This window comes from Thunnus albacares, chromosome 24 (genome assembly GCF_914725855.1).
Source record: "Thunnus albacares chromosome 24, fThuAlb1.1, whole genome shotgun sequence".
In the NCBI taxonomy this organism is placed as follows: Eukaryota; Metazoa; Chordata; class Actinopteri; order Scombriformes; family Scombridae; genus Thunnus; species Thunnus albacares.
Genome location: NC_058129.1, coordinates 15,701,364 through 15,713,779, shown reverse-complemented (window position 1 = coordinate 15,713,779; position 12,416 = coordinate 15,701,364). Strand labels below are relative to the sequence as shown.

The following is a 12,416-nucleotide window of genomic DNA, read 5'->3' as shown; positions in this document are numbered from 1 at the left end:
AAAAACAAAAAGTTGTTGACGTGACCTTAAAAAAGAGCAAACCTGAAAGCCTGAATTGACATAAATCAGTGTCTAACGTCCCTCAGAGATGCTGCGTTTTATTAAGCGAGCTACCCTTTTTTCATCATGACATTTTCCTGTGATGTCTGCAGCCGCACTTCAACTCCAATTTGATAAATTTTGAGCCAAAGTACATTTGCAAAGGCTTATGCTCCTCTTGTACTTAAGTAATTTACACTCTCTGGCTTGAAAAGTGTTCCAGGTAAGTGGCAACGCTCCTACTTATGCAAAATGTATCTGCACTCCTCCTCAGTCTGCATATGAGATGGAGAACTGCATGCTGCAGTTTCAGTTTCCTCTGCTCGCTCGCTCTCTCTGCATGGGAAACATGGTGAGCCATAGGGTCTAGCAGATACCATTCTGGAAACTGGGTCACATCATACACAATACATTACATAAACATAACAGGTGGACATTCATACAAACAAGGGGGCTGCATTCGGAGCCGTGTTGGCCACTTTCCACCATGCACAATACATTTTCAGCAGGGAACACAAAAGACATCCATCCATGCAATAAACCCAGGCAGAAAAAAAAAAAAAAAAACACACAGAAAATGTGTTACGAACCGAGTAAACAAGACACTGTCGAAAAAAAAAAGCAAAGAGAATTACAAAATGGCGGTCTGGGATTGAGGTGGAGAATTCATACCAAGCTCTGAACCCAAAAAAAAGGGGGGGGGGGGGGGGAATTAAGTGTTTCAACTTCAATTAAACTGCTCTTACCTCCACCATAATGTGAAAGGCGTGCTTGTTGAAAAGGAACATAAGAAGCAAACAGAGAAATTATTGCTATTTTCTGTCAGTTAGTGGATGAAATTGAGGCAGATGAAAGGTAGGAGATGATTTGTCGTCCCTTTTTTCCCCACTCTGCTTACTCCGGAAAGCTACTTTGGGACACATGAAGGTCCGTTTGTAATAGAAGCTGTTAAGAAACACTGCACCAAAAGGCAAGATGCTACCATTTTAGGGAACTTAAGTAATGCTCTTAAGCAGAGAAACTTAAAATACACTGAGTGTCAAAAGGAACAAAGATGGCAACAGTAAAACCAAACAACCATGAGTGTAAAGTTTGGAGAACCCAACAGCACCCAGACTACAGATGCGTCACGTTTATCCCCACGTATCCACAATAATCATGTGAGACACAGATACAGTATGTTGGGTGAAGAAAGTGCATGAAAGCTGCTACGTATCCTTTCGAAATGTTCCACACTGGAGCCAATGCAAGTTTTGGAGGAGATACTGAACCGTTTTTTTGCTACCTTACTTAGAGGAACCATTTAGATTCAAACTAGACGAAAGAAAACTTTAAAAAACTCAGAATTGACAGTAGAGCTGCAACAATAGTCGACTGTTTGATTAGTCAGTCGACAGAAAATGAATCGCCAGCTATTTATATAAGTGAATCATCATTTTAGTCACTTTTCAAGCAAAAAAGCTGGTTGCAGCTTCTCTTTTCTTCGTCATACAGGATACTAAAGTGATTGTCTTTGAGTTTTAGGCTGTTGGTTGGACAAAATAAGATATATGAAGATGTAACATTTGACTCTTACATTATAGTCAACATTTGTCACTATTTTCTGACATTTTATAGACTAAACAATCGTTTAAACAAGGAAATAGTCAGTAGATTAATTGATAGATTAAGTAAATGTGAGTTACAGCCATAAAAAACTATGTACTACAGATGCATTTTGATATGAACCAAAGAGGCATTAAATGTTGTCGTGAGGGAGACAAAGAAATGTTGGGTGAATTAAGCGAAATGCAAAAACAATTCAACCCCCACAAAGACATAAAAAAAAAAAAAAAAAAAAGCTGTTCATAGTTCACAGATTTCATTTTTCATCTGTCAACCCTCACAATTATTTTGCAACACTTCACACGGCAACACATGTGCATGACACAGCTGCCTGGCTAAAAAAAAAAAAAAAAAAAAGAGAAGTGGTGAAGCACCAGCCATGTCGAAATCACAACTGTCTTAAAAAAAAATAAAAATCTTTGACATCATAAAATTTTAATCTCTTTACCAACATGTGATAAAAACCATCTGGGAGCAATAAAAGTGTTGAAAAAGGTATGATTTTGTGGGCTTTTGAGAATATGTGGAGTCTACTGGCTGTTCAGGACCTCTTTGGAAAGCAGCACCCAGACAAACAAGATGTAAGTAGCTCCATAATAAAGCAATTGATGAGATTTTGGTCAGAATCGATCGGTAAGATGGATAAAGATGAGAAAATAGGGGTCCAGGTCGAAAAAATGGCCAGACTCATGTTTAAGTGCTCCAGCTCCGGGCCTCTGCCTCCGTGTGAAAGCTGTGGGTCTGTGTACTCAGACAGAATCAATTCCAGTTTGCCTCCACTTCGCACTGTGGTGTGAATAATGGAGGCTTGGTGGCAAATATGCAGTCCATGATAGACCACAGTCATAATGACATAATGACAGTGTGCTATAAAGTTACTTTGCTTGGATGCCAGTTTTACTGCGTTTTCGCACCGGATCTCATCTTTTTGAGTCTTCAAAGAGCTACGAGCGAAAGAGAATTAAAACGTCCAATTTGTGACGAACTGTGACAAGTCCACTCCACACCTTCCACCCACCCCGATGTTCATCTGACAACTCTATGTGAAAGTAGAACAGGAGCTCTTTTCACTAGGTTGGCTCAGTCTAATTTTCCTCATTGCTTTGAATCGTAAAAATTAAAGACCCATAACTGTGATAATGGATCCATTAATGATCTTTAAGTGGGAATAATTACTTTTGCATCATGGAGATTGCGTCTTTTCTTACCTTGCAAAGAAAACTAATGGAGGTACTGTGAACTTTGATGTGTTTCTTTCTTTTTTTTACCTTTGATTGTGAACTGCGAAGAAAGATGTGACCAAATTTATATAGGAAAGGTGCAGAAATGCAAGAAATCAGTGTAGTTTGTTGTGTTTGTGAATGTTTTGCTGTCTCAATTTCTACATTTATCTTGAATTCAGTTCTTTATCTTATGATCCTATTGCCGTTTTCCCACTTTGTGCAGAAATAGCTCGAGTTGCTGGATCATAAACATGAAAAACAACTGGTACTATCGTATTCTGCAAAATGCATTTGAGAGAAAAACTATAAAATATAAATGTTTAGCATAAGTTTAATCAAAGGCAGAAATCAACATTGTGTATACGTTACGTCTTTGTCCCTGGCTCTGTCGAGTCTGCAGCTGCTTGTTTATGACATAATCACATTCCTACTCCTTTTAATTAGAGATTTAGATTAAATGTGCACAGTGTGATGCAGAGCTCTGCCATTTAAAAAGACCCAGCACTGTAGTTGGCACGTACTGTAGACGCTGTTGGGGAACAAAGGGAAAAAATATCTATAAGTACCAACACCTACGGTACCAGCAATTACAATGACTTCCTATATACACAATTAAAATGTACAAAAAATACATGACAACCACCAACAGTCCACATGATCCGTAACTTCCTCTCCGACAGACCACAAGCAGGTTTGATAATTCACTGTCACCCACCATTATTCTCAATAATGGCGCTCCACAGGGGTCCGTACTCAGCCCATTTCTCTACAACCTCTACACTCTGTCAAAGTCCAACCACCATTACTTCAAATATACAGATGATATAGCCATCCTCGCACAGTCAACGACTCTCTCTCTGCCCAGTGTTTCCCATACATAGGCTCTACTTGGGTGGCCTTCCCAGGTAGATTAAGACCTGCCCTGCTCTTTCGCCGCCCCCAAAACACTCGTCCAACCCCTCAGTCTCCCCATCAAAGGAGAGAAGGTAGAGGTGACATTACACTGGACAATGACCTCAGCTTTAATCAGCATACCATGGATATTTACAAGCGCTGTCAACAGAGACGTACAACCACCTGTCTGTCCAACCGCATCTCCTTCTTCTCCTGTACTGTAGCATTATCGAGCCAGTTCTCCTGTAAGGTACCATCTGTTTTCAGTCACCAATAAGAATAAACTCACTCATTTATCCAGCAAACTCATTGGTATTCCCACCCCCAACTTATCCGATTGCGTCACCTCATTCCTGTTCTGCAAAGCCCTCACAATCAAACATGACCCAGACCACCCACTCTACCAGAACTTTACCCTCCTTCCTTCTGTCCGTAGGTATAGACTACACGTGTGCAGAAAGGCCCGTTTTTGCAGGAGCTTTGTTCCAACAGCCATACAGGCTTTAAATAAGTAAACTCGTCTTAAGTTACAAGGAATCCAGTCTGTGATGTGTAGAGTGTCGATCCATGTCTTTGTCTCTGTTGTGCGACCTGTATAATTAAGTGTCCCTGTAAACCCTGTATAATTCTGAATGTCTTACTTGTTTGTGTTATGTTTATACCTACTGAGGAGAAGAATTTCTTCCTTGAAGACAAATAATCTATATGTATGTATCTAAGTACTGTTCATTCTGATGAATGCAGTACATGTTTATGTGACGTAGCATAAATCAAGTCCAGTCTTACCGAGGGCTGGGCGATAAAACGATCTCAATATGGGATCGATGATAAACTTTGACATTTTTTACTCGATATTGATAGATCTAACAGCAGAAATAAATGCAACAACAGCCGGTCAGTCTGCAGGTTTTGGCCTGCGAGTCAAAGTGCACGCCCATTTCCTACTGCAGCCGATAACGCTACGCTAGTGCTATCATTAGCAGGGCTATCTAGAGTACCACAGATGAGCGTATGATTGTGCCAGGGCCTTTGTGTTTACTTTGTTTTATTCACATTATTTCAATAATGCAAATAAAAGCTTAATAAGTTTAATAAGTTACAATCTAACTTATATTGTTTTATTACGGCAGATAAACCGTGTTTGCACAGTTAAATGTTTACATTTTGTCAATCTAGTTTTTATGTTAATAAACTATATTATAACTAAAGGCTTCAGTCATTATCAGGACACTCATATACTTATAAATATATAAATAAATATTGATCAATATGGAGAGAATGATCATGATCATATTTTTGGCCATGGCACCAAAGTTGATTTGTAATGTCTTGACAGAAACATTTACATAAATAATAATAATTATACATTTAATTTATACAGCATTTTTCATTCATAGTGACACTCACAGTGCTTCAGTATTAATAACATAGAACAACCAACATAAAGAATATAGTGATAAGAGTTATGGAGGCTGTTCCACAAGCGTGCTGCAGCAGAGCAGAAGGCTCGATGCCTCACGCTGCGGAGCTTAGTACTGTATTATTTGTGTGGTTGAAGCCTCGTTCAAAGATATAGATAAATTATTCAAATGGAAAGCGACTTAAAGGAATAGTTGGACATTTTATTGTTGAGCTGGGAAGATCGATAACACTTGAGTCTGTGTGTTAAGTATTAAGAGTAGTAAGTCTTTTTTTTTACAGTAGGCGTTGCTTTTTTTTTTTTTTTTTTAAATTTACTATATTTATTCTGCAGAAAAAAAGTCTGATTCAGTAACCTGTGGTGGAAAAGGCAGAGTTCGTTCTGGTGTGTTTTTACTCTTTAACGGAGCAAAAAAATTTGCTGGAAGCTGTCCTCAGTGACTTTGCAGGAGTGTGCTGTTTGAGTGATTGAGTCACCTCTGCTTTTTTTAATCCAGCCTGTGGTGCAACACAAAAACACATTCTTCAACAACACACACACACACACACAAAAAATAGATATAAATAAATCCCTCCACATCGCTCCTCCCCGCTGCTTCCATGTATCTCCTCTCGATTGCTTTCTCCATCTTCCATATTAAATAAAAAACTAACTAAACGGAACAACTGCGCGGATATCAGACAGTGATAGTAGCGAATTGTTTGTTTTAGCCTCTTTCACGTAGCAGGCGGGTGGAGTTTACTGCATCACCTCAGTCCAGAAAAGCATATGAGCTGACTTTTAAATACATTCCTGTACAAGTGACCTCGTTTTCTTCTCCTGTCCTTGTTCACCTACTCATTCATGCACTAATACATTCATGCACACACACACACACACGATTATACACATCTGGCATGACTTCATTTTTTTCATCCTGGCTATTTTATTCCCTCTTTATGGTTTCCCCCTCCCCCGATGTATCATCGATGATTATCTGATCCTCTCTTCTTCTCTTGTGATCTTGTTTTATGTTGTTTATTTATTCATTTATTTGTTTCCCAGGTAAGATGTTTCATAATCCTCTTAGCGCTGTTGTTTTTTTTCCGATGCACATTTGTTTCCTGATTGTATTGTGTGTCAGTGTCTTTTTATCTATTCCCCTCCATGCTTCGGCACTGTGCAAATACAGTAACTAAGTTGAAAGAATTGCATGTCTCTCCTCACTCCCTCCCCCGCACTCCCCCACCCACCGTCCTCCGAGGCAGAGCTGCGAGCGTCTCTGTGTTTAGTTGTTTGCCTATATAAAGCCTCATCAATAATGCAGAGGCCCCTGACTCCTCTTCCATACGGTGGAAAAGCTCTGCATGGGTTTTCTTTTTTTTCCCCTGCTGCTGCTGCCGCTGAGCAGCAGTGAATATAGCTCTGCTGCTGTTCGGGGTTAAAACCACCTCAGGATCATAAAAAATAAATTAATCAGGAATTTTGAAGGAACAGTTTTGTTGTACGGGAGAAGTTTTTTTTGAAAGGTGGCGAAACCGGCCTCGCGATTCAAATGAAGATATGAGAATGATCAGGAGTGTAGCAGCTGCGGAAAAAGCATGACAACAAGCAAGAGACAAAAGGAAAAGAATACATGTTTGTGTGAATGAGGGAGGAGTGATGAGAGGTGAACGAGTACACCATCAGATGTGGGTCAGAACTCTGTTTTGCCAACAATTACTCTAACCTGAACAGCACAATATGCACTCAAAACCTTGAGTATTTTTAAAGACAGGGCACCTTTTGTGTGATTATAAACCCAACTGACGCAATATGAACCATCCCAATTAAAGTCATCTCCTGACTCTGTAGTCTGCTGCATTAAGGACACGTCTGTGTTTGCTCTGAAAGAGAGTCTGGCAAAAAGAAAAAAAAAAAGACCGAACCGAGGCTCCTCTCGTCCCTTTATACACCTTTGAAAGAAAAAAAAAAAAAAAAACTGAAAAAGCAATTATCCAAATGTAAACTCTCTGTACAGCGTGTTCGTTCTAGCTGACCGTAGCTCTGTCCCTGTGCTGTACGGGGCCGCAGGAAAGGCCAAGGCTGTTTCAGCCCACTAAGAAACTGGATCAGTGAAGTTGAAGGTTGGTTAAATAGAGAAGGAGCTGGTTTTACTGCATCAAACTTCAATACTAGTTTTTTTTACAGGAGCTGCTAATGAGAATTGACTCAAGCAGGATATAAAGAAAGAAATCCGACCAGAGCCGAGTCTGCAAATTATTCTACTAGCTTAGTTATTCCAAATGTTTTTTTTTCCAAACGTAAAGAAATAATTCACCTTGCAAGACTGGAAGCGTTTTACATTTCCCCTTTGTTTGAAATTAACAGACGAAGTGGGACGCGACGGAGAAACTCTAACTGCATCAACAACAACTTTGAGGAAAGAGGACACCACGCAGTTTGATTGACAGGTGACCTCTTGGAAAACCCACACCGGTGTGATGAGCGTCTCGGACCAGACACGGAGACGAGAGAGAGAGGACAGAACAAGCGCCTGAGGTCACGGAGTCTACGTTGTTTTTAATCTGGTTTTCACTTTCTCACCCCGGTAGGACTTACATGTGTAGGGACGAGGGCGGCCGGATAGGCCAACTTGTGGTGTCTCCACATCCAGAAAGAGAAGAGGACGACGGCTGCCAGGCCTATGATGGGAACCAGGGAGTAAAGCAGCGTGCTGAAGAGCTGTGGCTTCTGGGAAAATGGGTTGGAGGTGGCTGCGAGGAGAGGGAGAGAGAAGATAGTGGAACAAAGAGCAAAAATTAAGATAAGCATATAACTTTATTGCTTTCTTTATTCAAAAAAAACAAACAAAAAAACCCAAATAAATCAGAAAAAGTGACATAAACAGACAGGAAGTGAAAGAAATATAGAAAACAGCATGGCTGATTGGCCTGACATTGTGCTACATCATCTCTGAGTGCAGCACTAACTCTGCTTACAGCTTACTGCCACTGTGCTTAGGGATAATATCAATGCACGCACACACATGCACACACACACATGCACACACATACACACGCAGCAGGATTAGCAAATCCATCTCGTGACATAACGTAATCCGCCTGCCAAAAATAACAGAGCTCTGAACTGTGTCCGACCCCTGCAGGAGTTGCAGGGTGACGCCTGCTGGCTCAGCCTGTCCTCCCATCACAAGGTGTGACAGTCTGATTCGGCGCTGCTGTCAAAGCGCTCCCCGGCGCTCGGACGCCGACCGCCACAGCCGTTCCTGGGGGTGGCGGGGAGGGAAGGGAGGGAAAAAAAAAAGGGGGCTGATGGGGGTTGCACCAGCTGCATCATGGGACTCTCAGGGCGTTTGTGAAAAGTTTTTCTCTACAGGGTGTCTGCAGGTTCGAGAGAGTCAAAGTTAAAGGAATAGAAAGAGACAGACCGGCCTGTTGGAAAACTTGGCTGTCAAAATGCGAAACGATGAGCGCGGCGACACCAGAACCGCCGCTGATTGATGAATGCACATGAAATATTATGTCCCAGTCAAGGCGTAGACATATTTCCGCTTTCAAAATATCAAAAAAAAAAAAAAAAAAAAATCAAGGACAGCAGAGTTATACCTTTATTCCCTGCAGAGCGGTTTTATTGCTTCAGGCTAACTCTTTAAAATCCACCCTGAGAGTCCCATTATTATCAGTTCTACAATAACTGACTCCTTTGTAAACTGTAGCTGTTGTTAGCTTTTTTTCAATCTGTCTTTTGAGTTTTCTTTTATTTGATTTTGTGCAGTTTTGTCTGCAACTTCTTATGTCGCTGTCTTGTCAGGTCTCCCTCGCAAAAAGAGGGGTTCAACCTCAGCGGGACTTACCTGTTAAATAAAACAGTGAGTGATACTAAGCTCCATGCAGACTCTTCAGTGTAGACTAGTCGGAGTGACGGAGGGTTTATAACATATTAAGTGAAAGAAGACTCCATGCTAACACTTGCTATATTATGTAATTGTATGGCCTACTCTAACACTTCAGCACAAACTATATTAAGCAACAGAAAGCGTCACGCTTACACTGTAGTGAAGAGGAAAATAAGAAGCTCTGTTCTCAACAGACGTGCAACATTTTTAATGTATTTCACACAACCAGACATGAAGAAAGTCATTTTTATTGCAGGTTTCTGGCAGCACAAAATAAAAAAAAACAGAACAAGACACTGTCAAACCTGGTTTTGGTTACTTTTATTATCCTGCTTCAAATCTCTAAATATTTTCTAACACCTGGAAGCTCAATAGCTGGCAGTTGTTCAGAGCACATAAGTTTAGAGAAACATTTTTTTTTTTTACAAGTGCTGAGGTAATGTGTTACTGCTTGTAAATATTTAATACACAGCTCTAGATTCACCTGTAATCGAGCCGTGTGAATCTGAATAAATAGGAGAAAGTTGTCTGGTGTTTGTTTTATGGAGAGAGGGATACTGCTGCTGCTGCTGCTGCTGCTGCTGCTGCTGCTGCTGCTGTGTGTGTGTGTGTGTGTGTGTGTTGGACTGTACGTACTGTAGGCGGTCGAATGGTGCGTCTCGCTCTGCGGGGGCGCGTCGGGGGCGTACAGGAACCTCTCGTTGCACATGTTGCCTTCACAGCAGCAGAAGAAAACGTCTGGACTCTCCTTCCTCTCCACGCACTCGTTACTGCGGAGAAGATTGGAAGTGGGAATTTAAAAAAAACACACAAAAAAAACACAACAAACCCCCCCCACCCCACCCACACACACACACACACGTTTCCTTTCTTTCCACTCAGCAGACTGCAGAGGACATGGAGTTTATTTTCTTGAGTGCAAATCAGTGCAACACACTTCTCCGTGCGCTTGCTGCAGAAGACGAGGAGGGAGGAGGAAGGAGGGGAGGAGGGTGATGTTTTCTAAAAAGCATGAACACACGCTCACAAACACACACCTACACACACACACACACACACAATCCTCTCTCCTTCCTCTCCGTTCCCTCGCCGCCGCACAAGACATGAAAGAAAAACATTAATAAAATAACTCCTACACGCGCCGATATACACACACACACATGCAAACAAACACACATCACACACAACACTAACAATCATGCACACTCACACTCACACTCGCTCTCTCTTTCACACTCACACAGTCATCAGATAAAAGCCAAAAGGAAGTGGCAGCCGCCCTCGACTTGCTCTGGACTCTCCAGGGAGGTGAGGCGGCGCCGTCTGAGCAGAGGTACGCAAACCGTACAGCCTGCAGAATCTACAGCAGCGACTTTATCGCTCAGGAATCAAAAAAAAAAAGGAAAACACGAGCAGCTCAAAAAACCCAAGCATCCGACGCCAGGTTGATGTTCTAGCTGAGGATGATAATACCTATCTATTAATATCTGTTTACTGTTCTGGGTCTGGACGCTCGGACGCATACATCATCGCTGGATCCGTTTTCAGTATCGGCTCAGTCAGGTGGTAATTTAGCGATGTATGAGCAGCGATGTATGAGGGAAGCAAACACAGGGACAAAAAACTGTGCTCAAGGTAAAGTGTGTTTAGAGAGGAGCCTTCCTCAGGATGTGACGGCTTTATCCTGTTCCGAGAGACTCGCACTGACGCTTTTTTGTTGGAAATAAACATACAGCTTCTCATCAAGGACTTTGACCATTATTAGAAAAAAAGTGCACAAAAAAAAGCTAATTTGTTTGGGTTTACAGGAGGATGAATAGCAGTTAGAGGCCTTTTCGAATATGTGTGTTATATATTGTAAAGTATGAATCTCATCCAAATAACACCGCAGCTTTTCTAAAAGAACAATGCTTTCATTTTATACTATATGCTTCACACTTACAATTATATCTGTGTGTCCCTGAAAGACAAACTTTTAAATGCTGCCTGCAACTGAACTCAAGAACTTGCAAAAAACCCTGAGAAACATAAAGAAATATCACACTGAGGTAAAAAATAAACTACTTCTAATACTTTTAAAGGTTTAAAACTCTACCTAAGTCTTATTTGGTGACTTCTGCCGTTACCCGCCTACCTGTCGTAGCAGTTGACGTCGTCTAACCAGCATCCTTGCTTGACGACCTCCACGGTGCCGGAGACGTTCTTCCACGTGGCGAAGCAGTGCCGCCTCTTGTCTTTCTCGCCATAGCAGGGCTCGATGCCGCTGCGGTTGGTGCGCTCCTTCTCCCAGCTGGAGTTGTAGTAGACGCACTCCTGAGTCTCCGAGCGACCCAGGATGGCACCTGGAGAGAGCGGGGGAGGGGGGAGAGAGAGGTCATCAATTAATTTCTCTTTTGACATTTCGAGCTTGACTTTTCCGGGACAGATAAAACATTAGAAATAACAATTAACGTGTCAAATACTTTGCCAGGTATCCATGAAAAAACTGAATCTTTCCCTGCTTTGTCAAGTGTCAAAGAAATTCATTTAGTTTTGTATCAATAACCTTCTTTATGGCATCAAAGTATAAGATAAAGTGAAGTTGTAAAACATTTAGTAATAATAAAATTTACTCCTGTGGTAGTTTTTTTTTTATCCCGAGTGCTTTAGAGTCGATATACCAATCAAAAATAAAAGCTTTTTTTAAGATGAACAATAAAACCAAGCGAGGCGTGACTGACTGAAAAAAATAAGGTTATGGAGGAACACACGGGCAGAGCGGAGCACTCGAAACCCCCCCCCCCCTCCCCACCCCCCCGCCCCCCCCCTCCTCGATCGACTTCCCTCGCCACAAAAAACAGACTCTGATTTCCTGCGGATGAACGGACGCAGCGGGTCTCCGCAAACCGATACGCAGGGAAACGACTCCGTGACAGCTCGTCAGTTTAGCCTCTCGTCACCTGTCAGAGAATTAGTCCAGTTTAGACTCCTGACAGGACGGAGGAGAGTCCGACTCTGGTTTGTGAACCGCCATCGCTCCTAAAAAGGTGCAAGAGGAAGAAGTGCTCAATCCCACGACATATATCAGCTCTTAACCCAAGAAACCAGACATCAAAAGCATATTATTCTACTATTTATCCCGTTTCCCTTTGACATTTCTGCAGAGTTAACAGTCGACATACTCGTGTGTGTTGTGAAATGAAGTGTTTGTGTGAGTGTCAGATTATTATCCCCTAGAAAGGAAAGGCGGTGCATGTGTGCTTAAAATAGTTGAGAACTTCCTCAGGTTGTTGATGCAAGTAAAAAAGAAAAGTTGCAAAATCATGCAACACCTCTTCTTCTGTTCAGTAAACGCTACTTGATGCCGGTTAAACGCTGT

General features: G+C 41.7%; 1 protein-coding gene across 1 annotated transcript in view; it reads right to left on the bottom strand.

Annotated features, from left to right (window-relative positions):
• Positions 1 to 12,416, bottom strand: part of LOC122976170 (activin receptor type-2A-like) — a 50,074-nt gene that overhangs the window by 18,781 nt on the left and 18,877 nt on the right. Inside the window, exons 2-4 of the mRNA XM_044344470.1 lie at positions 11,193 to 11,400; positions 9,695 to 9,828; positions 7,762 to 7,916 (exon numbers count right to left, since the gene is read on the bottom strand). Coding sequence (XP_044200405.1) covers positions 7,762 to 7,916; positions 9,695 to 9,828; positions 11,193 to 11,400 — 497 coding nt within the window. The remainder of the gene's footprint in view (positions 1 to 7,761; positions 7,917 to 9,694; positions 9,829 to 11,192; positions 11,401 to 12,416) is intronic.